Below are 27928 nucleotides of genomic sequence, written 5' to 3' on the forward strand. Positions count from 1 at the left end.
TCCTAATGACCTCTTCCCTAAAACTGTTGATCAGGAGGCCCCTCCACCTGGCCAAGTCATCCGCACAAACAACATTGCCCTTGATGGTTGTGTCACAGAGACTCCTCCCTGTGACCCAGCTCATTGACTAGCCTGTCGACAACCCTGGTCCTTGGCCTTCCAGTCAAAGCACACCCCTCTGGTGTGGTCAGTGAGGTCCACAGTTCACCCATCAGCTTCTCCAGGAGGAGATCCGAGGGCAGGGCCTGGCTCAGCGGAGCGGTGTCGCCACATAAGCTCTTTGTGGCAAACAGGAAGGGCTCAAGTGCCAACACCATCTCGCACATGAGCTTTCCCTCTGTGTTGGATAGGTCACACACGCCCAAGGACTCGTTCCTCGCCAGATCTTCGAGCAGGTGCTGAAACAAGAGGAAGGTGGAGTTCCACCAGGTATCTACATCCATAGGGATGAGATGTTGTGGAAGCCCATGGACACGCTGCCACTTGTGAAACAGGCGCCTGGACTTCTCACTCGAGTGGAAGTGGGCTACAATTTTGCAGGACTTCTCCACAAGTGCAGCTGTGGCAGCAACAGAACCTACCATGGGGTGGCCCTGTTCCCTGAACACCTTCGCCTCCTTGAGGCCAAGGGCATACCTGACAGCCAGATGGAGTGTGTGTGCCATGCAGCAGATGTTCACACACTCCAACACTGACTCTACTGCTGCCATGACATTGGAGTCATTGTCTGTCACACTGAAACCCCTTCTGAAGTGTAGCAACCTGCCTATCCACTCCTCCGTTTGGTGGCCAAGTATGGCTGCCACCTCCTCCTTGGTGTACTTGACATCCAAGGTCTCTACGTGCAAGACAGACCACCTGTGAAAAATGCAGTGTGGGACACGCTGGAGCCAGAGGCAGCACCAGAGGTTCCCTTTCTGCCCCCACCAGTGGGCAGTCAGGGCCAGGAAAGCAATGTGGATTCCACTCTGTTCCACAGATCAGTGGTGAAATGCATGCTGGTGCTGCACGCAGTATGGTTGACATGAGCTCCCTGTATCTCATATAGAGGGAGGGCACCACGTTCCAGCTGAACATTGTCCTTGAGGGGGTGGTGTAGTCAGGCACTAGCGCCTGGAGTATCCAGAGAAAGCTGGTGTTCTTGACTACTTAAAATGGCTGGTTGTCAATGGCCATCATCTCCCTTATGAGGTGGGTGAAGAGACGTGGGTCCACGTGACCGGGGTGCTTCTTGCTTGATGACTGCATCCACCACCACTTGACTGGCTGCATGGACTTCATGGAAGCCTTCGCCCAGCCAGTGTCAGTGCTAGTCGCAGGCACACTAGGCGCACTAGCACTGTCAGAGGAGTCAATGAGATCTGGGTGACGCTGTCGCATGTGCTGCCACATGGAGGTCATCCTCAGATGCTTAGGATCTTTGCCCCGACTGACTTGTGCCCTGCAGTGGATGCAGCAAGCAGTGGTTGGGGCATCTTGAGGGTTTTCAAAATGCCACCAAACATTGCTGATCTGGGTGGCCTCCAACGTCCTGGATGCTGTCTTGGGCCTTTTGGGTCACAGCAGACCTAGTGAGGTTGCTGGTGCTTGTCCACTGCCGCCACCCACCCCGCTTCCACCCTGCATGGAAGAAGGGCCCAGCTTCACTGGAGGAGGGAGCCGTCCCTCCACCTCAGCAGCAGACCCTTCCCCCTCAGAGCCAGATTAGGAGGACCCAGAACTGGACTCCGTTGCGACCTGGGTATCATCAGGAGGGCCCTAACTGAGTGGCAAGAGGAGTGTTGGAGGGGCTGCAAGAGGGAGAGAAAATGAATTGTTGGCACTTACCTGAATGGTCATTCTCCTCAGACATATGGATTGTATCTGAGGAACATGGGTTGTCACCACCTACTGCTCCAAGACAGGGCCAATCAGAAAGATCTTGATAGCAGGAGAGAGGGACAACCCCCTCGCCTCTCCATTAACAAAGCGCTTCGAAGCTCCAAAAAAGGCAAACTAGAATAAACACTGTAGAAAACTAAAGTAAGGCAAGGTGCCCAAAGAAGCAACTGACAAGGATGCCTGGCCCAAGCCTAACACTGAAACACCCCCTCAATTAAACCGCAGAACAGAGGAGGAAAACGCCACCCCACAGTAATATAGGGTACAGTAGAAGAAGGACAATCAGAGAGGAACAGGATCAGACACACAATTGGGTGGGTCGGATACAATCCATACGTCTGAGGAGAATGACCATTCAGGTAAGTGCCAACAATTCATTCTCCCTCAGACGAGGATTGTATCCGAGGAACATGGGACATACCCAAGCTATAACCCAAATCAGGAGGGCACACACCAGAAGGTCTGATCCTAAGTAGGGACCACCCTCTGCAATACACGTCGGCCAAAGGATGCATCTGCAGAGGCCCAATCGTGTATCTTATAGTGTTTAACGAAGGTAGAAAGGGACGCCCAAGTGGCAGCTCTACAAATATCAGCTAAGGGGGCCAAGGTAGACAAGGCCGCAGAGGCTGCTGCGCTCCGGGTGGAGTGAGCGGTAATACCCTCAGGAGCAGTCTCTCCTGCCGCGGCGTAGGCCAGCTGGATAGTTTGGCAGATCCAGCGTGCCAGGGAGGAGACAGAGACCTTCCTACCCATAGAACTGGCACGAAAGGACACAAAAAAGGATTCGGAGACCCTGAAAGATTTAGTCCGCCTCAAGTAAATACAGATTGCACGACGGACGTCCAATTTGTGCCATTCCCTCTCCTTTGGGGAGGAAGGATTAGGACAAAAGGAGGGGAGCATCAGCTCCTGCGCCCTGTGAAAGATGGAGTTCACCTTGGGAAGGTAAGTGGGGTCAGTGCGAAGAATCACATAGTCAGGAAAAACCAGGCACAGCTCCTTCCTGACGGACAAGGCACCCAAATCGGAGACCCGACAGGCTGACGTGATGGCTATCAAGAACAAAACTTTCAAGGTTAGAATCCGTAGAGGAACAGCATGCAAAGGTTCGAATGGTGCCTTTGAGAGGGCCCGAGAACTAAATTGAGATCCCACGTGGGAAAACGATGGATGGGAGGGGGCTTTAAGGCAGCTGCTCCCTTCAGGAAACGCTGTACATGGGGATGTGCAGCCACGGAAGGGACTCCTGGAACCCCTAGCACAGACGAAATAGCGAACACCTGGCGACGCAGAGTGTTGGGACGGAGGCCCTTATCTAGACCCATCTGCAAGAAGCCTAAGACCTGCGTCGCCGAAGCCGCCAGAGGGTACCCCCCGGAGGCGAGACACCACTGAGTATAGGCTTGCCAGGTGGACTGGTATATACGAGCCGTGGACGGCCGCCTCGAGGCCAAGATAGTATCCTGGACCGCAACGGGGTATCCACAACGCGCTAGAGAGTCCCGCTCAATCTCCAAGCGTGAAGATTGAGCCACGCTGGGTCTGGATGAAGGACGGGACCCTGGTGGAGAAGATGCACTCGAGTTCCCAGAGGTAGAGGGGGCTCTATCGAGAGGGCGACCAGGTCCGAAAACCACGGCCGCCGTGGCCAATGCGGAGCCACAAGGATGACCTCTGCTTTCTGGTATCTGATCCTCCGCACCGTCCGGGATAACACCGCAAAGGGTGGGAAAGCATAGAGCAGACCCTGCGGCCAGGGGGACATCAGAGCATCCACCGCCTCTGCCCCCGCAGATGGAAACCTGGAGAAAAATCTGGGCACCTTGGAGTTGACTGGAAGTGCAAAGAGGTCGACTAGGGGAAGCCCGAACCGGAGGACAATCTCCCTGAATGCTCGATCGTCCAGGATCCATTCCCCCTGATCCAGCAGAGAACGGCTTAGCCAGTCTAGACCCCGCTGTTGTCCACCCCGCTGATATGATCAGCCTCCAATGAGGCCAGGTTCTTTTCTGCCCAGCGCAACAGAGTCTCGGCTTCACACATTAAGGGCCAAGACCTCGTTCCCCCCTGACGATTGAGATGTGCCTTGGCGGTGGCATTGTCGGTGTGCACGAGCACGTGCCAACCTCGAATCTCGGGAAGGAATCGAGCCAGGACTAGCCGAACCACCTGGAGCTCCAACCAATTGATGGATTGGCGACGCTCTACGTCTGACCACGGACCCTGAGCCACCTGAGGGCCACAGTGACCTCCCCATCCTGAGAGACTTGCGTCGGTCGTCACCACAACCCGGTCGACCGGCAGGAAACTCACCCCCCTGTGGAGAGCCTGGGACATCCACCACCTGAGGGACAGATGAACGCGAGAAGTCAGGGACACCTTGAGTCTCGACCTGCTCGTGATGAGTTCCTGAAGGGGTAGAAGGAGCCACTGTAGAGGACGAGAATGAAAACGCGCCCAGGGCACAATCCCGATCGTGGAAGCCATCAGGCCCTGTAAGTGGGAGAGATACAGAATTTGTGCCTGAGTTTGACCCCGCAGCTTGCAGCAAGTGGCAAGCAACTTTTGTCTCCTTTCGTCGGTGAGATGGACCGTCCCCCGAGACGTGTCTATTATCGCCCCCAAATGTTGAATCACATTGCTGGGGACCAGGGAACTCTTTTTGTGGTTCACTAGAAACCCGTGACTGGCTAAGTCCGCTAGGGTCTCCCTGATGTCCAGAAGCCCTTTGTCCCAAGATGGCGACCTTATTAAAAGGTCGTCCAGAAAAGGGTAAAGATGTATCCCCCTGGTCCTCAAGTGCGCCACGAGTGCCACCATAATCTTGGTGAACACTCGCGGCGCAGTCAAGAGACCGAAGGGGAGTGCCCAGTACTGGTAATGGACCCCTGCATATGCAAACCGCAGAAACCTCCTGTCCAGAGGGTGAATGGGAACATGGAGGTAGGCCTCCTTGAGGTCTATGGAGGCCAAGTAGTCCCCTTCCTGGAGGGCCATGAGGATGGACCTCAGGGTTTCCATCCGAAAATGCCTCCCCTTGAGGAAGCGATTGACGAACTTTAAGTCCAAAATGGTCCTCCATTCTGTGGTCTTTTTTGGAACCAAAAATAGTATAGAATAAACTCCATGTCCCGCCTCCTCTGGGGGGACCAGCTCGATTGCCCTGATGTCGAGCAGGTGGCGAATTGCCTTGAGCATCAGGGCCTGCTTGCGTATGTTGCAGGATAGCGGAGAGGAGAGGAACCGGTCCGGGGGCCGGGATAGGAACTCCAGGCTGTAACCCTGGGAAACTATGCACTGAACCCAGGCATCTGTGGACGTCCGGGTCCACTGGTGGGCGAAGAATGCCAGCCGGTCGCCCACCTGTGGCTCCAGCACGGAGTCATTGTGGAGAGGGGCGTTTGAACCCAGACTTCGCATACTGGCCTGAATGCTGGAACTTCCCTTGAGGCCGGTCTCTGGAGAAGCCCTGGGGTCTGGACCAAGAAGGCTTGTCCTGCTTGTTCTGTCGGGCACGAAAATTAGACCGGTACTCCCTCTGCCCAAAGCTGCTTGAGGAGTGGGAGGAAAAGGAAGAAGAAGCATTAGAGAAGGATCTGCGCTCCTGCCGCTGAACGGAGGAGGGCATAGCCTTTTTCTTGTCTTTGGTCTCGACTAGCACGGGCTCCAATACTTCCCCCAAAAGCTTACCCCCTTTAAAGGAAGAATTGGCCAAATTGCTCCTCGACTTCTGATCAACTTTCCAGTTTTTAAGCCATAAGTGTCTCCTGACTGTGATGTCAGAAGCCATAGCCCGGGCAGACAGCTGGACGGCATCCAGGGAGCTGTCGGCCATAAAGGCAGAAGCCTTGCCTAACTTATTGAGACCCTGGCGAAGGGCCACGAGCTCTGGCGGAACCATGGGAAGAAGGTCCCTAACCCATAAAATAGACGCTCGAGCAAAAATGGAATTGGCCACCGAAGCCCTGACAGTGAGGGCCGAGGCTTCATGTGATCTGTGTAATGCAGTATCACACTTCTTGTCCTCCACATTACGAAGAACCTCATCCCCGTCCTTTGGAAGGACTGCCCCAGTTACGAGAGCAGCGACCTCCTTGTCCACCGGAGGGACCTGTAACATATCCATAACTGGTTTGGGAATAGTGTAAAGTCGCCTAACCCCGGGTGGAGGACCCTTGCTTTCTAAGGGCCGGTCCCATTCACTTCGAATAATGTCTAGAAATATCTGGGGACAAGGGACAGCCACTTCCGGGGCCTTCAGCAAAGGTAACACAGCCGGATCCCCTTCTGGCACCTCCTGTGGTGGAGAAACAAACCCCTCCAAGCGGAGGGACTTCCGGGCCTTATGAAGGAGAACTGGGAAATCAGTTTGACTAAACAAACGATAGGGGGCCTGGGAAGGCGGCAAAAACTCTCCTTCATCTCCAGACAGCTCCCCCTCCTCCTTGCCTGAATCAGAGTCCTCAGAAGGCTGTTCCCCTTCTTCCTCTCGAAATAAGACGGGTGCTGCTGAAGTAGCCCCTTGCCCAGAAGGGCGAGAAGGAGCACAGGGCAACAGGGTAGGCGGTCCCAAAGGTGCCCGCAAAGACCCAGGAGCGCACGGCTGAGGCGGCAAAACGAGAGAATTTCCCGCCTGTTCCCCTGAAATGGCGGCCGAATCGACTGTTCCTGCCGCCTGGGGATTCAAAATGGATGCCGGAGTGGCGGAGACGGGAATTTGCCGGGTGAGATCAGGGACAAGTTTGCCAAACTCCTCCGCGACTACCTGCCGGAGGAGGGCAGCGAAACTTGGAGGAATCTCCTCCTCAGGCACACCAGGAGACCTCCGTTCTAGAGAGGGAGGAGAGGGACAGGCGCGCTTGGCGGCAGGCTCTCCTGAGCGTGAAGTCCCTACCTGGGAGCCTTGCTGTTCCGGCTGATCCTCCGCCTGAGTCCCCGAGCCGCTCTCCAATAGCGGCGGGAGGGACTGGGTCCCCCCGCCAGACACCCCATGCCCTCGACCAACACCCGCAGGCGATTGAGGTGTGACGCGCTTGGCCGCGCGCGCTGCCGCCTTCTTCTCTTTAGAGAGCTTTTTGGGCTTCTTCGGCTGGGGGGCCTGAGTCACGGGCGCGGGTGAGGTAGCCGCAGCCCACTCAGCATGGCACACCGCCGGGGCGATGGAGTCCTCAGAGAGGGAGGGAGAGGCCTCCCTCTCACAGCGCGAGCCAGAAACCTCCATGGTTAAAAACTCACCGCCGCGAATGCAGGAGAGATCGCGAGCGGAGCGCTAGGACAGGTCTTTCCCCTCTTTATGCCCCAAACTGCTAGCTAACAGAAGGCAGTAGAAAATACGAAGAGGTGAAAACTGGAGCGAAGCAAAAGGAGAGCACCTGCTTGGAGCGAGACAGGGCTAAGACTGGAGAGGCGAGGGGGTTGTTCCTCCCTCCTGCTATCAAGTTCTTTCTGATTGGCCCTGTCTCGGAGCAGTAGGTGGTGACAACCCATGTTCCTCGGATACAATCCTAGTCTGAGGGAGAATCTGCCTGCACTGCCAGACGTTAAGCCCCCGCCCTTTACAGAAGTGTCCCTGGCAGGAGAGCCCCCCCACACACACACACCACCAGGCTCCACACAGCCCATAAGCCCTGACAGTGCACCACCCGATGGACCCACCAGTGGTCCAGGACCTGACTCGGCAGCAGCAGGCTCCTCCAGATAGGAGAGCCTTTGTGCCACCGCCTCACATAGGCCAAAGAATTCGTCAGTGGGGACCTGTGGGACCCCATGCTGGTGTTTCTCTGCCCCCACCCCACCCCCCGGCCTCCCACACCAGCAGATCAGACCCCTCCCACCTCTGCATGCCACCTTGCTGCGAGCTTTGCTTATCACACGGTGCTCAGACATTCCCAAAGACCCCGGTGGCTTATAAAAATATATATTTTTGGGAGGGGGGAGTAAAAAATTGAGGGGTGTTTTTGAAACTCTATTGGGGGGACGACGATACCCTATTTAAAACAAGCCTATCCACCCACAACAATACAATGAACAATGCAAGAAAATACACAACAGCCAATGTAGGGGGAACCTGTGAAAACAAGAAACAACCTGTAAAGAAGAAACAGAGAAAATATACCTCCCTACACCCAAACAAGAAAGGAGACCCTATTAAAGGAAAACTAAAGGGGGCAACAAAAAGTAGGCACTTAACCCCCTCATTGTCCTGGAGATCTTCTGCCCCACACACTGGGTAGGAGAAAAAAGAAAAAGAAAGAATGGATTCCAGCCCAGTGGTAGGCTGGCACAGCATGGGGGGGTGGGGCACACAGCTGGGGCGGGGGGAGGGCAGAATGAAAAGCTTTCCAGCTGATCACTCACCCAAACCAATTAAAGTAAACACTTGGACTCTGAAGGTGGCATTCTAGACTTTTGGAGGCTCAGCCTCCATTGTCGGCTTTTTGGGCCTGAACAAATTGGTGCGCTTTATCCAGAGCCGACTTTAGTGATTGGCCAAAATGGCACCAGCTGGGGGGCAGTAGGTTTATGGGTACCTTTCTCTCTTTAGCTGCCCACCCGCCTGGTATGTTCTTGCCACGCAGGGGCTGAGAGCCAAGTGGGACCAGTGACAATGCAGGAGGCAGATTTCCCAGGGGAAGGACAGCAGCAGGGAGCTTTACTGCGGTGGTTGGGGGAAGCAAGAGGAGGAGGGCACAGGAAGAAGCAGCAACAGCCTGTTTGTTTGTTTGTTTATTTATATTTTAAATTTTATATCCCGGTCTTTCTCCAAGGAGCCCAGAGTACTACATAATTAAGTTTCTCCTCACAACAACCCTGTGAAGTAGGTTAGGCTGAGAGAGAAGTGACTGTCCCAGAGTCACCCAGCAAGTCTCATGGCTGAATGGGGAGTTGAACTTGGGTCTTCCCGGTCCTAGTCCAGCACTCTAACCACTACACCACGCTGGCTCCTTACTGTCTTACTGAGAACTTCTGAGATTGAGCTGCCTGTGAGTCCCACGGAATTCTCTATGTCTCCACCTCCTTCCCCAGTTGGTTTTTAAATAAATTAATAATAATAATAATAATAATAATAATAATAATAATAATAATAATAAAGGGAAGAAATCTGCCATGCTGATTGGCTCAGCAGCCAATCAGGGAGATAGATCTTTCCTGCTGGTTTTTGATGGGGAGGAGTGGCGTGGAGGGCTGGCTGGCAAAGGCGTGGAGGAGAGTGCAGGCATAGTGTGGGGAGTCCCAGCCCCAGAGGATAGGGAATGTGCCAGTCTCCTCTGTTGCAGAACAGATTAAGTGCTGGGAGGGTCTGCTGGGAAGAAGAGGGTTTCTGCACCACGTGCCTGCACACAACCCCTAGCCCTTGCATAATTTGGAGGCTGAACACTGCCTCTGCACTGCTCCCAGCGAGCAGTTCCTGTGACAACGTGCCATGCTCTGTCCTGCCTGTGCTCTTCATCTATTCCCTCCCTCAAGTCAAGCCTTGGCTCCTCCATAGGCTCTTTCATGATGTATTCCTTTTGCTCCCCCTTGCTGATTGACCATGGCTGGCCCCAGTGGGTAGGAAGGTGCGGCAGGAGGTGAGCAAGGAGGAGAAACAGTCAATTGTAGGCAGTGTTCCCTGTAACAGGAAATCCCAGATGATGCTGACTACAACTCCCAGCATCCCTAGCCAAAGACCATTGCAGCTCAGGATGCTGGGAGTTGTAGTCAACAACTTTTGGGATTTCCTGTTACAGGGAACAATGATTGTGGGCTGCTTTTGCTTGGGGTTGGCTTCTGTGAAGGTTATTGCTTCTATCTAGCAGGGAAATCCAACAATTTCCCTGCTAGATAGAAGCAGCCAAGTTGGGCAAGGATCTAGAGCAAGGATTCTCAGCGTTGGGTCCCCAGATGTTATTGGACTTCAATTCCCATAATCCCCAGCCACAGTGGCCTTTTTTTGAGGATTATGGGAGTTGAAGTCCAATAACACCTGGGGACTCAAGGTTGAGAATACCTGATCCAGAGAGCAAGTGGTAAGACACCCCTCCCCAAACAGCTTGTCCACATCCTCAGGCATCACAGATTGAACTAATCCAATCTAATACTGCAAGAGGGGTTGCTGGACACTGCCTTAATAGACTCTGCAAAAACAGTTGAGTCCAAGTCGGCCCAAATACAAGAGCTTTTGTCCACAAATAACCCATTAAAGGCATTACAGCAGAACATAGTCTCTCTCAGGGGACTGGTTCGAAATGGAAGGAGCCTGAATCAAACTCCTCACAACCCATGACAACTCTGCTGAACATGAACCTGCAGAAGCAATGTGCGCAGACCAAAATTGTTTTTTTTTGCTGCACACACCACTTCCACATAAACCTTCAAATGGGCTCTATGCTGTGTCCTGTCAATTCTGAGCTGAGTTCTCCTCCACTTGTGTTCCAGTCACCTACCTTGCTGCGTCAGACCCTGTAACTCCTCTATATACCAAGGGGCCACTTTTAAAGCAGGTTGGAAGGGACGCTTAGGAGCCATCGTGTCTACTGCCCTGGTGAATTCTCTATTCCAGGTTCCCACCAGGGCATCAACAGAACCACCAGCACTGAAAGCAACACTGGCACTCAGCACCAACACTGAAATTCTCCAAGGCTTTTTGGAATCCTACTGGGTCCAGCAGCCTTCTCAGGCAGACCATTTTAGTAGGACTACCACCCCTGTAGGGCTGGGTTATGGCCGAAAAACCAACCTTAACCAGGTGGTGGTCCTTCCATGACAATGGGGAGACCACTGGATCCCCCACCCACAGAACACCCCTCTGATCTGAACAAAAGACCAAATTGAGTATGTGGCCGGCAACATGAGTTGGTCCTGAAACTATTTGGGATAGGCCCATAGTTGTCATGGCCGCAACTCCTGACAAGCCATGAACTCCTGAGCCACACCAAACAAACCAGCCCCAAAGTGGATATTGAAGTCCCCCAGCACTAAAAGTCTGGGTGACTCCCAACGCCAACTGCAAGACCACCTCAAAGCTCAGCTGGGGAATTTCTCTTAAGCAGCTGGAGCTTAGAGCTGCCTCAGCTGAAGTTCTAGCTGTCATGGAGCTGAAATACAGGCAGAATATCATCAGGTGCTGCTTCCAGCCAAATATCTTCTATAAAGTTACACCTGCTGAATGCCTGCCTGTTATACAGCTGCTAAAAGTCCTGGGCCCTCTGGTCCTTGCAAGGAACTCAGCAACCTCTCCCCTTTATGACATACAAGGCTGGAAGATGGTAAAAGCCAAACCAGATCAATGAGGCCTAGCAGGTTTGAGATAAAATGAAGGAGACAACCACTGTCGGGTAGAAGCACGATATAGGGGAACAGGTCCAATCTATCTGAGAAACAATAGTTAAACCATCAAAGTTTAATGGCTGCCCTTTATTTTCAAGACATTTCTCCTTTCCTGAGTGTGTGCATGTCGATTTCATCAGCCCCGATATGTGTGTATGAGACAATAAGAATGACTGTACCAGTCATTGCTCTTTAGAGCAACAATTGCTGAAAAAAACTGATTCACACAAGTAGGCTGTGCCTGCCTTTGGCTTTGTGAACAGAGCCCAGTTGTTACTGGCTTCTGTCTCCATCTGCCTCCCTACATCCATCTCCAAGCATTGGGTAAGGCCCCTGCACTCCTGACAGCTCCCTCTTGAGTTGCTTGGGACTTCCTGGTGGGTCCTCCTGACTCCTAGTGTGAGAAACCCTGGGCTAAAGGACAGTTCCCAGGGGCCGTTTTCCCTGTTGGCCTGCATTAGTTTTACACCACCTTCACCCTCCCTAAGAAATGGAGAATTATTGAAATCCACGTATCACATCCCTGGGCCTGCAGAAGTTTCAGTCCATCACAGGCTTTTCAGGAGGCAACATTTCTAAGGAGCCCGAGACTGAGGCAAGGCTTAGGAGTGCCAGGCTTTGCAGGCTGGGTTTGTCCAAAGAACTCAGGACTTCCAGACCCAATAGCGCTATTCACACCTTATCCTGGCAGCAGTGCTCACACTTATGGTGGCAAGAATGGCGAGGAAATCCTGGCCACTCACCCCCTCAAGCCAGCCACTCCTGGTTCCAATCATGGCTCCTTTTGTTGTGAAGGGGGAAGTGCCGTAACTGTGATGGCTGGAGCTTCTTTGAACAGCAACCTTGGGTGATCCAGATTGCTGCTCATGGAAGCGCCAGCCATCACCGTGATGGTAGTTCCCCCTTCAAGCATGACTGGTGTTTCAATATTTAAAAACATTTTGTGTCGCTTCCCAGAAAGGCAAGATATAACAAACAAATCTGCTGTGGCTTTCCTCCAGATTCCTCCATAGGTGCCTACTGGAGCAAGAGTGCTTCTTTCCTTCCATATTTGTGGTGTGTGTGTTGGCACATAATAATGCACATGTGCACACACTGCCTCGATACTGCTGCCCAGAACAAAACTTCCACTCACTGATGAAAAAAATTAGAGAAAACACAGCTGGGGAACCCCTGATTTATACTGGAAGTTAATCAGCAAGCAGTTAAATAGAGTTTTTAAAAGAGGATTTCTCTTTATTCCTGTATAATGTATTTGGTGATGTTCTAAATGTGTCGACAGGTATCTTTTTAATAAAGTTTTCTCTTCAGGCTGAAAAGCAAACCAGACTCATTTACTAATTGAGTTACTTTATTTAAAGAAATGGCTGTTAAGTCTTTTCATTGTGACATTCCACAGGGAAGTTGAAATCAAAGTCAAGATCACCAAAACACAGCATATTTAAAATAAGACATCAGTGCCAATAAAATCAACCATACAAGATAAAAGCACCAGAATGAAACCAATAAAACACACTGATGCTCATTAAAACCTCAGCTGAATAGGATAAAGGTTGCCTGATGCCTAAATGACAATCATGAAGATGCTAAGGCAGGGCTAGGCAAGTTAGTCTCTCCAGCTGTTGTTGAACTACAACTCCCATCATCCCCAACCACAATTTATTGTGTAGGGGGGAACCTCCCTAGAGGGAATTCTAGAGAGGGGGAGCCACCACAGAAGTGTATTTTACAATTCTATTTATGTCTTGTTTTAATAACAATTGTATTTGCCATTGGTAGTTAAAATAAGAATAAGAACTGTTGTCTAAGTTCTGTTTATTTATTTAAGTTTGAATTCATCCTTGCTTTCTTGCTCTTATCCTGTAAAATATTGATTGCAAGTGTTGGTTGCCCCTATAATTGGGTAGTTAGTTAGTCACAGTAGTCTTCCTATTTCCTTCCAAATATCCTGGAGACTGAAGCTAACACATGCTTTAAATTAACCAAATTAGCTGCTTGCCAAAGTCAGTGTTAAATAAGGGCCTTATCTGTGAGGTGAAGTGTGCTGTCAAGTTGATTTTGACTCTGGGCACCCACAGATCCTGTGGTTTTCTTGGGTAGAATACAGGAGGGATTTACCATTGCCTCCTCCCACGCAGTGTGAGATGATGCCTTTCAGCATCTTCCTATATTGCTGCTGCCCGATATAGTAGCAGTGGGGATTCAAACCGGCAACCTTCTACTTGTTAGTCAAGCATTTCTCTGCTGCACCATGAGGTGGCCATGCCTTATCTGTAGACTAATTAACTTGTACATTTTTGTTTCATCCTTTGGAGCCGATTCAAATCTTAAAGTGACTCATACAAATCAATACCTTTTAAAAACCCTAATAAAAATCAGCATCCACAAAACACATAGAAGTTACCTGGCAGTTATATTCCTGCAAACTCTCAGGTGGAACGAATGATGACAAAGACTTGTTGTCACACCTTTATCTTTTGCTGCCTGGGGTGGGGGCAGTTTGTTCACCACAAGCAAGAGAAAAATCAGCAAGAGAACTGCAAGAAGTGAGAAAACAATAGATTCTCCTGCTGCCTGTGCAGTCCCGCCTTGCTTTCCCCTTTCCTTTCCCACCCTAGTACTGCCTCCCCACCACCACATTGGCTCCTTGGGAAAACCATGTGGGAAGCCAGAGTGGGAAAACAGTGTCTCTCCTGCAGGCGAGAGAATAGATTTTCCCGCTCTGGCTGAAGCAAGAGGCTATTGGAAATGGCACACACACTTGTCACAATGATCAAGGCATACGTACACCTGTTGTCATTTTCAGCAGGGTCTTGCCTTGGCCAAAGCTCATGAGTGCTGAAAGTGGTTAGGAGGTGCAGCCTCAGTGCTGCCACTTGCCCTGTCTTCAGCCACTCCTGGTTACAGCAGCAGTCATCTGCAGAGGAAGGTGCTGTAACCGCGAGGGAAAGTGTATCCATGATTGGCAGGCTGGGGAGATCCAGGCTGATGGACACAGGGTGTGAGAATGCCAGAGTGGGACTCCCTGCATTTGGTGCTTTAAATGTGAGTGGGTTGCAGGGGGGCGGCGGGCAGTAGCATGGAGCTTCTACCTGCCACAGGTACATACAGTCATCCCTCATCAACTGTGAGGGTTCTGTTCCTGGAAAACCTAGCAGTTGACCAATTCGTGATTGACAAGGCATTATAACCAATTGGGAAACAGAGTTAGGGGAATCGTGGTTGCAAAAAGACCAAACAAAAACAAAACACCAGATAAAAAACAGAAATATTCACCCCCTGGCCCCCAGAAATCAGCCCAACCCCTGGAAATGACCTCCTGACTCCCCAAATTCCAAAAAATATTGCCAAACTATAGATACTCAGGTCGCAGTTGGGGAGACCTGCTACAATTTCCCAGTTGCAGATACTAAAATCCATGATTGGGAAACCCGCATTTGGCAAGGCATGACTGTATTTCAGTTTAATTTCAAGCACGTTGCTTAGAATAAACCCAAATCAGTTGGGTCGGGCATCATGACCAATCCTAATTTCTTTCTAACCTAAATCAGAAGTGCCTGAAGAAGAGTGAATTTAAAGGGAGATATGATAGCCATCTTCAGATATCTGAAGAGCACATGCTTAGAAGAAGCAGCAGACGTTCTCTGCTGCTCCTGAGGGCAGGGCTAGAAGCAATGATCTGAACTTACAAGGAAGCAGGTTTAGGCTGGACATTAGGAAGAATTTCCTGATTTTATGAGCACAAGCTGTTAGTTCGAATCTCCGCCGATGTGCTTCCTATACTGTGCTTAGTAAACCTAAATATGTAATCACCTATATCGGGCGCTAGTGATATAGGAAGGTGCTGGAGGCAGATGCTTACTTCAGTGACAACAGCAAAGGCAACATCTCATACTGCATGGGAGAAAGGCAATGGTAAACCACTCATGTATTCTACCATGAAAACCACATGGCTCTGTGGTCACTAGGAGTCAATACCGACTCGACAAAACAATATTCAACAGCAGAACACTCTGCATTGTGAAGAGGCTGGGCTCTCATTTGCTGGAGGTTTTCAAACAAGGGGTTGGACAGCCATCTTTCAGTGATACAGTAAGCGTTCCTGCCCTGAGCAGCAGTCTGGAGTAGAAGTTCATCAAGTTTCCTTTGAACACTAAAATTTTATGATGCTTGAATTCTGGGGAGTCTCACACACTCCCAAGGCTCAAGAAAGTTGTGCAGAACTCTGCGTGGCACATGAAATGCTGATGGGGTTTTCAAGAACAAACAAATTGGCTTTTATGTACAGAGAGATTGCGCCTAGAATGCCATACCAGCGTCCCAGAATAGCAAGTATGAATTTTATTGTCTCCAACTCCACAGCTAGTGGAGGTCTTGGGGTAAGAAACAAAAAGGAAAACTGAAGTCAGGCTTCAGGGCCTTCAAGGCTGGGCTCCTGGTGGCCAGGACACAATTATTTTCTTTGTTAAGAACAGATATGAAAGTATTTCTGACTGTAATTGTGATACCGGCTCTTTAAGAGATAGGCCATGAGAAAGGAAGGTAAAAGGCAGACTCTGGGTTAATTTTGGTGACTGTTGTTGGAAGTCAGTGGTGTCACTGCAGGGATGCAAAAGGGGTTCTTGAAAAATAACTACTTCATGTGTGTTTTTCATTCAACTTGGTCTGGAGCTTAACCCCAGTAGGGCCTGTAGTAGATTTCATTGCCTTACACAAGACTGGAGACAGATGTACACAGAGGAGGAATGGGTGTGCGAGATTTCCCTGTAGAGCAACCTCAGCTACCTGCACCTGGCTCTGCAGTGAATGCTGAATGAAACATGGAAGGGGAGGCAGATTATCTGCTTTCCCCCCTCCAAGCAGCTGGAAACGGTTACCAAATAAGAAGGCTGCTCTGTGCTTTATTCCCCTCCCCCCGCCATTCCCCCCTTTACTTTGAAAATAGCTCTGAAGGGGTGGGATGCAGAATATAGTGGCTTCTTGACTGACACAGGGATGAACCAATCACAGCTGTACAAATCCCACTTCTCCTCAAATGGGAGAAAGGTTTGCCCCACCACTCTTATCTTCGGCAAAAGCTGGATGAGTGTTACAATTGCTGTAGCTTAATATACATCTGTCTCCACTCTTCAGCTGCCTCAGGGGGAGAGTTTCACGACTGATTTCCCATCCACCCAAAAGAAAGGGAAAAGGGTCTCTCCTGAGAACGAGGCTTCTGAGAAGGTGTAGATTGGGGCTCCTGAGTCAGCATCAGAAAAGGCCACCTTCCTCCCATCACAGTGTAGTGTCACTCGGATCCTCTTAGGCTCCCAACTCAGGCGCAGAGGAACCAAAGGGGCAGTTAGTGCCCAGTACTCATCCTCCGTCTTCTTCACACCCCAGATTCCACCACCAGGACCGTAATTAAAGCATTTCACTCTCTCCACTGACTTCCTGACAACACCCACAGCCAAAAGAACCTTCCTTCCCACACTGACTTCCCAGTAATGGCTCCCTGTTGTGAATCCCTCACATCCCAACACACAAAGTTGGTTCCTGAATCTCTCAGGATTGTCTGGCAGATCTTGCCATTTCTCTCCCCATCTCACACTTTTACGATCCTCAGCCAGGATGAGTCGGGGATGAGCTGTATCCGGATCCCGAGTGACATTGGCTGTTGGATATTTAGAGCAGAGGAGGAAAGAGAAAAGAAACAGAGTCAGCTGGGAGACTGACTTCACATTCATACATATATTTACCTGCTCTTATATGCTTTGATGAAGTGGGATAATAATCATTTTCAAAATCCCCATAATCAATATACAGTGAGCCTCTAACCACATTACAGGAATTACTTGCCTAGCAAAACCAAGTGGGACTTCCATGTGCTGCATTTCCAGGGCCAGATTCAGCTTGGGAAGGGTCAGGGGCAAGATGTCCCCCTCCTTGCCACTGCTGTTGCTGCCACCCCCTCACTGGCCTCTTCTGCATCATCTCTCCGAGGGAATGGAAAAGGCAAGTGGAGCTTTCTGCGCCTTCTCCACGCACTGCTCATTCGGATAGAGAAGGGAAGAGGAACATGCAGCAACAGAGCAGCAGGGCAAGGAGTCCCCAGAGAATGGCAATGGGCCCCTTACTGGGAAATGAGCTCGGCAGGTGTCCAGCAATGCAGAGCCCAGGGAAGTTGGGCCTATGGCATCCACATGTGGAATGTTCTTTTCCTTATTCCAGACTACTCCTACATTTCAACAGAGACTATAGCTAAAACCCAGGAAACGCTGGAAGCAGGCAAGTTAAGAAGACAGAATATTCCCTCCTCGTAGAATCATGACCCAGGGGTTCATTTTTTAAACTGGAAATAATGATATCCTGCTTCTCCTGCCATTCAAGACAGATCAAGAAGGCAAAGATGCCCATGAAAGTATTTTTGTGTGTGGCTTCTTGGTGAGCCATCTTCCTTCCTGCTCAGACCAGGGGGTTGGACGAGAAGACCTCCAGGGTTCCTTCCAACTCTACAATTCTATTATTCTTAATGAATTTAGCAGAGGGAGAGAGGAATGCACAAGATTATAGGTTTTATACTTCCCATGCAAACTGGCCATTCTTGAATTCAAGGGAGAATCCAGGTGCCCCAATTTGGGTGAGCAGAGAGCTTAGTTATCCCCCCACAAGGTCCGGACTGGGAATAGCACTGGTGCAGACCCATTATCAAGTTTTGCAAGCAACTGGAGGCTGCACCTCGGAAGCAAGGTATTTACAGGCCTACTGAAGTCTCCTTCACATTGCAAAGACTCTGCCTTTCATACAAGAGACGTGTCCCTGCTAATCGCTTTGTAATACAACTACTGTTCTGGATTTCAATGGCCAACATCCAGACTAACACTTTGCTTATACAACAAATCAAGTCGTGCACCTGCTATAAGGCTAGTGCATGGAATTCCAAAGTTGCGCTCTTGTCCAAGTTTTTCCTGTTACCTAAACCAAAGCAGGAAGAGCCTGGCCAGCAGGAGGTGCACCAAGGATGCTGGAGGTGGCACCAGATGAGCCAAAGGTGGAGGGCACGCTCAACAAGTGGCAGGGGCAGTGCATACTCACTCTCCTCTCCCTGCCCTGGCTGCCGCATTCTGCCTAGTCTCTCCCACCCCAGGCTGCGCATTCACTGGAATGCAGGCTGCGCATTCACTGGAGCGAACCAGGGCAGCCTGGCTATTTGCTGGAGAGTAACAAATGAGGATGGTGTTGCTTTCAGCCTCTGCTTCTTAGCCTCCCAGAAGTCTCTGACTAGCCATAGTTGGACCAGGCAGACCTTGTATCTCATCCAGAGGCCAAGATCTTAAGTTCCCTGCTTATATGGTTTATGAGCTGAACTGGGAGTAAAGATACAGAAGGGAAGGGCATAAAATGTAAGAATAAATCAATATATATTTAAAATGAAAGGGGGAAAAAATATATATACATAGGCATGGAGACCTTCCCTTATTCTTATTTCCCTCTACTCCTAATTCACACATTGATGGCACCAAGGACCCCAAGGCAAACCTGGTGAATTCCTATGAGAAAAAGCAGAAAACATTCTGACAATTCCCCATCCTTCCTGAATATTTTGCCTGTCATCTGGCCCCACAATTTACCTTTCTGTGGCTGAAATTCAGATACCAGATTGTCTGGGGAAGGAAAGAGAACACAGAGTATCACACCACTGTACTTAAATTGCAGCAATAACAGTTGTTATAATCAAGAATTTCAGCAACAACAATCAGTTGTTATCAGAGTATCTATATTTTTCTTATAGTGAAAAATTAGGAGCATTTACCTTGTGCTGTTTTGTCTTTTCTAAAGATTCTCTTTGATTACAGGAGAACCCTGTTATTCGCTGGGGTTCCATTCAGGGTGGTGGTGGTAGTGAAATTGGATATCAGGGCATTAAGGCAATAGGAATTTGGGGGTTAGAATCTTGAAGCAGTGGGGCAAAAGGAAAAAAACAGGCAAAAGGGCAAAAATACAATTCAAAGTGCTGGCGATTACCTTTAAAGCGCTAAACAGCTTGGGCTGTGGATAACTCAGGGACTGCCTGCTCCCAGCTCAACCTCACCACCTGACTAGGTCAGCAGACCTAGTTCTGCTCCATGTGCTGAAAACGGCTGAGAGTCATTTACCCAACACGCAGGACAGGGCCTTTTGGTGACTGTCCCCAGGCTGTTGGTCTTATTCGCAGCTGAGATCTGCATGGCTCCCTCTCTTCCAGGGATTCAGGGGAAACTGAAGACTGCCATTTTGATCATTTAGAAGAGGAGAGCTGGTCTTGTGGTAGCAAGCATGACTTGTCCCCATAGCTAAGCAGGGTCTGCCCTGGTTGCATCTGAATGGGAGACTTGATGTGTGAGCACTGCAAGATATTCCCCTAAGGGGATGAAGCCGCTCTGGGAAGAGCAGAAGGTTTCAAGTTCCCTCCCTGGCTTCTCCAAGATAGGGCTGAGAGAGATTCCTGCCTGCAACCTTGGAGAAGCCGCTGCCAGTCTGTGAAGACAATACTGAGCTAGATAGACCAATGGTCTGACTCAGTAGATGGCAGTTTCCTATGTTCATCCAGGCTTTTGGCCAATGAGTGGCCCCTATCAGGGGGTAGAGAGCTTGGCCCCAGCATGGGGACAGAATCGTTTAGTGGCTCCCCCACACCCTAGGCTTTACAATTGCCCTTCATGCCTTCTTGAGGAGGCAGAGAAAGGAGTTCTGAATCAATGGTTTAATGAACCACTAACTGGGAAAGGGAAGCTCTGCCAGAGCTGATGGGGCCTACTCTCAGCATTGTCTGTTCAGTCTTCCCTCCCCAGTCAAGATTTCATTGAAATGCTGGCTGACTGGGTTTCTTCTCCCTGTACAGCCATCGTTTCAGTGAAACACTAGCTGGGGAGGAGAAACTCGTGCCTTGCTAAATTTGCCGGTTGTGTGCAGGAGGGGGCAAAGGGGCATCCGGGGCAAAGGTTGAGGGGGTGCCTTGGCAGCACCCCCTGACCCTGGTAGCCAGGATGGTCCCGCCCCACTCCATAGTCCCTGGGCTCCTGGACCAAATCTCTTTTCAGGATGTAGTTGTTTGTTTTACAATGAAGCTGTTTTATTGAATTATTATTAGTAGTATTTATTACTTTGTTAGCTGCCCTAGGGTTTGATGACAAAGGGTGGAATAAAAATATAATTATTAAATATATATTAAATATTTTAAAAATCCTCACAGCCATTCTACTTTACCTCTGATTTGCTTCAGGAAGGGATTTATATCACACAAGTCCCGGATTCTCCCCTTCAGAGCACAAGGAAAAGGTGTGACACAAAAAAACCTATGAACAATAGATATGACCTTCTGACCCCTGAAAAGAAACAAAAGGTTAATCCATCAACCGCTGGAATTAAGTCATCTACTTTAGGTCAGGTGCTAAGCCTGAACCTGCAAGTGCACTTTTGGTGCACGATTTTCTATCCAGAATATGGAATGTATCTCCAACATCCAATTTTTAAAATCTAATGTTTAAAAATACCAAACAGCCGGCGGAAGCACACCACTTGAGGTATTGCTTTGCAATCTTCTTAGTTAGAACTATGGTTCTGTGTGAGAAATATGATACCACGTTCGCCACAGAAATTCTGCAAAATTCATCTGCTTACCTCTGCAAGGTGTTGCTAACACTCTAGGAGAGAAAGAAAGAAGAGGGAACTCAGTGCTTGCCAAGTGTAAATAATGAAATAACTGCCTGACATGTTTTGACTTCCACGTAAAAAATGTGCTCTTAAACCTGCTGCCCCGCCCCCGTCCACAAACACTTCAGAGATTCAAGCAAACTGGGCATGGCCATAGAGGGAATAAGGCACTCGGCCTCTCCGGCTGGAGTCTTTCATTGAAGGCTCCCAGCTGACATAGGAACCTTCACGCTGTTATGTCAGCTACTATCTCCTAAAGCAGAGGTTCCCAAACTGGGAGCCTCCAGCTCAGGGGTGGATTAACCCTTTTGCTTCCCATAGGCAAGCAAGGAATTTGCCGCCCCGAGCCAATCCCAGCCATTCCCCAACTCTCCGCAGCAAGCAAAAATATGTCGTAATCGCTACCGTTCCTTCTGCACCTACAATCGCACTCCTCAGAATTACTGCTAATGCTGCTGGAGCGCTTCATCTTCACTCCCTCAGCAGCTCAGGCTCGCTCCATCCCAGCAAGTGGGGATGGCAGCAGCAGGACCAGGCTCGCTCACTCTCCTTCTCCTCCCTCCTCGGGAGACCAGGAGTGGAAGCAACTCCAGCCTGGAACAGTTCACAGAAAGGTGAATCAATCCTCTCACTTCACTTGGATGCTCCTGTGCAAGACACACCTGGCTCTTGGCAACCAAGACTAGGCCCCTTCACTTCTTGTAGTGATGAGGAAACACCGAAATGTTTGGACCCAGCCTTCCCCAACAGAGGAGGAGCCTTCCCTGTCAGGGGCGTAACGAGTTTGAAGTCGGCCTGGGCACAAACTCCGGAGCACCCTGTCATCCCTACGCGCCCCTCTTGGCCCCCTCTTTGCTCCCACGGTGCCTGCCCACCCTAGCAATGCTGCAGGCATGCCTGCGCTGTTGCCCCAGAGAAGAGAAAATGGTTGCACAATTGCGAAGGAGGCGAGACGCTGTGAAGAGCAGTGGAGTGGACAGGGTGGGGTGGGGGCATCAATCCCCCACCCCCACTGTCCTCGCCCCCACCCTGCTCCGTGTGCTCTGCCTGCTTCAGTCTGGCTCCTCCTTGGAGATTTGTTTTTTTATTTATTTATCAGATGTATACCCTGCCCAAACTTACGTCTCTGGGCAGCTAAGATGAATCCCTAGCTGGAAATAGCCTCCATCTCCATCAGGGAGCAAGGCGAGAGAAAGCTGTGCTGAGCAGGCCAGCAGCTTCTCTCCCATCTTCTTATGGGTCCCAGGGAGTGGGGGCAGCCGGGGCAGCTTTGGACTCCCCTCCCCTATGAAAATTGTTTAGCAGTCGCTCCATCAAGAAAAGCCATTGGCAGCAACCACAGAACTTGCATGAAAGAGGAAGGGTGCTGTTGTGACTGTAGGGCTTCGGGGGAGGACTAGGCCTCACTTACAATAACTACTGGCAGGCTAGGCCTTTCCTAATAAGGAAAAAAGCCAGGGAAATTCAAAATAGTTCACACCCAGACCAATCACAAGGGCTGGGTGTAAACTACCCACACAGCCACCCACTGAAGAAGAGAAAGCTTGCTTCTCTTTCTTAAGTCTGTCCCAGGAAGGTCCCGAGGAAGCAGCAGGCTGAGCGCTGCTGGGCAAATGGAAAGCTCACAGCCAGTGAGTAACAAGTTAGAACCAGTTCAGTTAGACACATGGAGGAACTTATGATTTCTCTTTGCTGTATTGCTTGGAATCAGAGTTGCCAGGTTTAATGAAAACTCTCTCTCTCACACACACACAATCTATTTTATGAAAAGACAAATTGTTCCTATTGCATACCTTTTTCTTTTAAATCTAGTAATAAATCCTTGTTGCTGAAGTGTGCTACTCTTCATTCTGGGTCTGCCTTAATCACATGCCTTTGGAGGCCTAGGATTGCTCAGCCCTTCTAGGGAGGGGTTGGCCACTTTGGCCTCTCGCAGGAATCTTAGGTGGAAAGAATGGTTTGCCCCACATTAAAATGAAGTGGATGGTGGCAGCCGACTGTGAATCTCTTGCAGTCAAGGATTCAGTCCAGTGAACGCCCCCATCCTCCTCTGGCTCTGGTGGGAGTCATGTCAGGAGCACTGACGGCTGCTCCCCACAGGCGGGACCCCATGCAACACCCCCACTCTTCATATCATAGGGCAGGATGACTCAGGCTGGAATAGGAGGAAGTTGGAAGCAACACACTGTCTCATCTCCACCCCGCCTCGCCCCAACAGTGATCCCAGACAGAACTGGTCAGTTCCACCAGTTCCTAATTGTGCTGCATTAGTCCAGCCCTGCTCCAGCCGGGTCAGCAGCTGGTCCTGGGAAGCAGCAGTGGGTGGCAGGAGCTCCACACACTGTGCTGGGGAGGGGCAGCACAGCTACGGCATGATCAGCAGGGGCGGAGAGGTGGCGGGAGGTGAGCAAGGTGAGTTGGCCCTGGGAGGCAGGATGGAGCTGGGTTCTTTGGACCCATCCACCCAATTGAAGCAGCACCCTTTGACCCCTCTCTGACATGGTCTTACCTGCATAAGTTCACTTGCTGACTGCTGACATTTTTTCTCCATCTCCTGGATGGGTTTTTCAAGAAGGGAGAGCATCCTCGTCACGCTAGTCATCACTTCGTCCATTTTTCTTGCAATCTCCTTCTCCACCTCTTCTATCTTAACCATCTGATTTTTCTCTTCTTCTACCAGAAGCTGGTGTAGCTGTCGGAATTCAGCCTCCATCTTCTGCTTCTGGGCTGCTGTTTGCTTCTGTAAAGAGCAGAATGGCTATTAGTCTGATGGCTCTAGGACACCTCCAGCCTCAGAGGCAAGATGCCTCTAAATACCAATTGCAGGGGAGCAACAGCAGGAGATTGGGCATGCCTTCATCTCTTGCCTGTGGGCTTCCCAAAAGATTAATGATATAAACATTAATCAGGGAAAGGGTTTTATAAAAAGAAGAAGCCACCCTTAAAACAGCCTTTTATGAACATTTTACAGGTGATCATAATAATACACATTCTGAAGAGAAGAGCTACCTCATCAGTTTTGACACTTTCTGTGTTTTATATTCAGTTTTTCCACTCAAAGATTCAAGTATTTCTTCAGTTCATGATACTCACAAGGAGACCTTTGTGTTCCTTCTCCGTGTTTGCTTTAAATGTGGTAATTTCTTCTCTCCTCTTCCTCATCCTCTCCAGAGAAGTGCAGATCTGATCCTGAAGAGAAAACCACAGTTTTTGTTTAGTTCCTTTAAAATAAATCCCCTCAAATACCAATCTCTCTAGGTTTTCCCTGCTGTGTTGTGCTTTTGGACTCCTTTATTATGCTGTTATGATTCTTATATTTTAAGAGAACATCGTTTAAGAGAACGCCTTCTTCGCTATGAACCACACTGCCCATTGAGATCATCTGTAGAGGTTCCTCTGCAGTTGCCACTCAGGGACGGGCCTTCTCCATTGCTGCCCCAAGGCTGTGTTCCACATTTCCTGTCAAAATAAGAGCCTCCCCATCTCTTACAACTTTTAAGCATAAAAACACATTTTTGCATCTTATTATTATTATTATTACATTTATATCCCGCTCTTCCTCCAAGGAGCCCAGAGTGGTGTACTACATACTTGAGTTTCTCCTCACAACAACCCTGTGAAGTAGGTTAGGCTGAGAGAGAAGTGAATGGTCCAGAGTCACCCAGCTAGTATCGTGGCTGAATGGGGATTTGAACTCGGGACTCCCCGGTCCTAGTCCAGCACTCTAACCACTACACCACGCTGGCTCTTATGCATTTGTTCACCCAGACTTTTAATTAGAAATCGTTTTAATTGTGTTTTTAATAGTTTTAATGTTTTAAATTGTTGTAATGTTTTAATCTTTTTATCTGTTTTTATTGTTTTGTTGTAAACTGCCTAGAGACTTGCATTTTGGGTGGTATACAAATGTGTTAAATAAATAAATAAATCATCTGTACTGATTTCATATTACTTGTATTCTTTCTGCCTTAGTCCCTGTTAGTTCACTATTTAGTATATAAAGGTGGGGTAGAAATTTAGAGCAAAAAATTGAAAAAAGAAAGAGAAAAAAATGTACAAGTCTCAGGCTTTTGATTTGTAGTTTTAAAGCTTTAGTTCTAGTGTTTTTATCTAGATTTTTTAATTGTTTTAGATTGTGGTGGTGTCTTAGGTTGTGGTGGTGTCTTAGATTGTAAACCATCCAGAAACTTGGATATGGGGCACTATAGAAATGTGCTAAATAAACAAACTCTCGCTTAAAGTTTGGATAAATACAGGCAAATTAAAAGTTATTCTTAATTCCATACCTATCTTTCAGAGCCTTTAGTTCCAAGAGAACATTTCAGTTGAAAAGTGATATACAAATATTGTTGCAGTAATACTGGTCTGGGGGTTGCTCCCTTCAAACTTCAGGAACTTGCTTCAGGAACTTTTACACACAGCAGGCTTTACAGTGAATTTACTGGGAGGCTAAAGTGTGGATTTTTTAACTCTGGATCAGGCTAAGATAGAATGCAGATCTTTTTCCTGTGTGTGTTTCCAAAGCATGCTCTAGGTATTTTCTCCAACCAACCAATCACATCCCAAAGGAGGAGGCTAGAGATGCCTCCCAGAAAGGAATCCATCAACACTTTTGTAGCACTTAGCTAAACCAAGAGTACTTTGCCTATATTATGCTGTCATAAGTGGGGGGCGAGGCCAAAAGCTGAAACCCTTCCTGAAACTCTGGAGAGTCGCTGCCAATCAGAGCAGATAACGCTGAGTTAGGTGGACCAAAGGTCTGACTCAGTAGATAGCAAGTTCCTGTTTTTCCTATGGGCTGCTTTGCATTTCCAGAACAGCAGCACTGCACCGGTGCTTCCCTCCCAGCCCGATCCAGCCACTCCCTCAGCGGAAATGAGGCTAATTCGGTGTCAAAGGGCCCAAGCTAAAGATCAGCTAATTGCTCTAGCTCCCGCGCATCTGTTCTGGGTTCCACTCCGCCTAAACTCGGCAATGAAAAAGAAGCATCTTGTGGCAAGAAAAATCAATTTTACAGTTAACAGGAGCAGAATGAATGAAGGCGGTGCAAGGGGCAGGGGTAGATGATACTGGTGTAATGAAGGCAGCAATCTTGTGTGGCTGCATCCAGCGACCAGTCAGGGTTCCCAGAGAATGCTGCAACTCCTTCTATGCGAGGGACAGGGACAGACTCCAAAACCCCACGAGGAGCTCTCGTTCTGCCCGTCCGGCTGCTCCTAGAGCAGACAATAAAGAAGGCAACTGTCAAACTCATTTAGCATTGTGGAAGAGCAGTGAGACAGCTTGCCAAGCAGCGCCCTTGGCTGACATCGTGTTCCGCTAGTTTACCCAAGACATAGATTAAAAGAAAAGAAAACGAACACAGACGTTTTGGGGGAAAAGCCGAATTTGGAGTACGGCAGGGTCGAGGAGGGGAGTCTTTCGCCGGCCTTCTCGCGGACTCTCCCTCCCTCCGTCAGTGAGTGCTCCGGCAGTGGTGCCAGCGCGCCGCCCGCCCGAGGGCATGCATTCCTTTCCCGTAATTTGGCGGGAGAGCTCTCGCGGCCGCCCTGCAAACTTTTTTTTTTTTTTTAAGGACAAGCCCCGCCCCCTCCAACCCTATTTGATATCCTGCTGCAACTTCGGGGTAAAGCCAGTTGATATGGACTCGCACCCTCCATTCCAGAAGAGATGCACGCTAAAAGCCCGGTGTACTGTTCTGGAGAGCTAGCATATTAGATCCCACAAACCCTTTTCTGGCCACGTGGCTCAAGGCTGGAAAACCTTAATAGAGCAACTTTCTTCCAGCCCTGCTCTCGGCCCTCCTGCCTCTTCAGAAATGGAGCCGAGCCTGGGGTCAGTTCAGTCCTCTCCCCCCACCCGCAGCAGCCCCTTCCCCAAAAACACCCCCATTAAAGCGGGAGTCCTTGCCTTGTACCCCGGGGCCGCCTCCTCCACAGGAACCACACGGTGAGGTTGGTGCTCCATGGATCGGTGACACAGCACACAGACGAGGGCCTCGTGGTCCTTGCAGAAGAGCGCCAGGGGCTCCTGGTGCATCTCGCAGACTCCCCGTGCTTCTGCTTCCTCCTTCGCCCGAGCACTCAACTCTTGGGCTAATACAACGAGACTGACCAGCTCCGTGTTCTCCCTCATGGTCCACGGCTGAATGATCTGTTCGCACAGAGGACAGATGCATCGGTTTGACTCCCGCCAGAATTTGTTAATGCAGAAGGAGCAGAAGTTGTGCCCGCAATCCTGCATTACAGGCTCTGTGAAGAAGCGCTGGCAAAGAGGGCAAGTTGCTTTCTCGTCCCAAAACCTCTTGCAGGGATTGAGAGCGGCCATGGCTCCGAGACCACGAGGCAAACGAAGAGTTTCCTTTTCCTCCCGTCCCGCTCCCAGTGCCGACTCCTCCCCATCAGCTCTCTAATTTGCAGCCCCCAGAATTGGGCGTTCACAGCCCCCTCTCCCCTAGCCACGCCCCTGCCTCATCACCTAGGACCGTGCTAGGAGAAAGGAAAGGTTCAGTGCTGGGAAAGAAAAGGAGGGGCTGTTGCTCTCACCAGGATCAGAAAGAGGCAGCCTTCAGAACTGCCATGGATTCAAACTACATGCATGGAGAAGGAGCTCTCTGGGGAACTTGTAGACCAAAAGGAGGCTTAGCCGCTTTTGTCAGCCTGCCCTGTTCAACTGCTATATTTAGGGCACATTTTGGTAATGAAAAATATGCCCTCTGTACATGCCCAGAAGCACTTCTTCATTTTACAGTATTTCCAGGGCAGAACCCTGGTATGAAAAATGGATGTCGGGACTCTGCCCTACTTCAAATTAGTCAGACGAGAAACTGCTAAGCTGCACCATCTGCTCTTATGGTTGCATGTATGAATTGATGGTCCCTGGTTTGCATTTTGAATGGGAGAGGGAGATACAAGTGAGCACTGTAAGATATTCTCCTCAGGGGATGGGGCCACTTTAGGAAGAGCATCTGCATCTTGCAGGCAGGAGATTCCAAGTCCCTCCCTGGCATCTCCAAGGGAGGGCTGACTCCTGCCTGCTCCCTTGGAGAAGCCGCTGCCATAAG

General features: G+C 49.7%; 1 protein-coding gene across 9 annotated transcripts in view; it reads right to left on the reverse strand.

Moving 5' to 3' along the window:
- The window catches only part of LOC128343101 (E3 ubiquitin-protein ligase TRIM39-like), a 42226-nt gene extending 14953 nt beyond the window's left edge, over positions 1–27273 (reverse strand). For 2 of the 9 annotated variants that reach the window (XR_008315333.1, XR_008315332.1), the window contains exons 1-8: positions 26776–27273; positions 23959–24054; positions 23375–23605; positions 20833–20855; positions 20419–20537; positions 18804–18836; positions 16782–16846; positions 13598–13730 (exon numbers count right to left, since the gene is read on the reverse strand). Coding sequence is in view for 4 of the 9 variants with exons in the window: in XM_053291619.1 (XP_053147594.1) it covers positions 16332–16846; positions 18804–18836; positions 20419–20537; positions 20833–20855; positions 23375–23605; positions 23959–24054; positions 26776–27192 (1434 nt within the window). In the remaining 5 variants the exon portion in view is untranslated. The other 7 variants (XR_008315336.1, XR_008315335.1, XM_053291620.1 and 4 more) reach the window with 6 other exon arrangements.
- Positions 27274–27928: the final 655 nt, after the last annotated feature.

The sequence above is a fragment of the Hemicordylus capensis genome, chromosome 2 (genome assembly GCF_027244095.1).
Source record: "Hemicordylus capensis ecotype Gifberg chromosome 2, rHemCap1.1.pri, whole genome shotgun sequence".
Classification (NCBI taxonomy): domain Eukaryota; kingdom Metazoa; phylum Chordata; class Lepidosauria; order Squamata; family Cordylidae; genus Hemicordylus; species Hemicordylus capensis.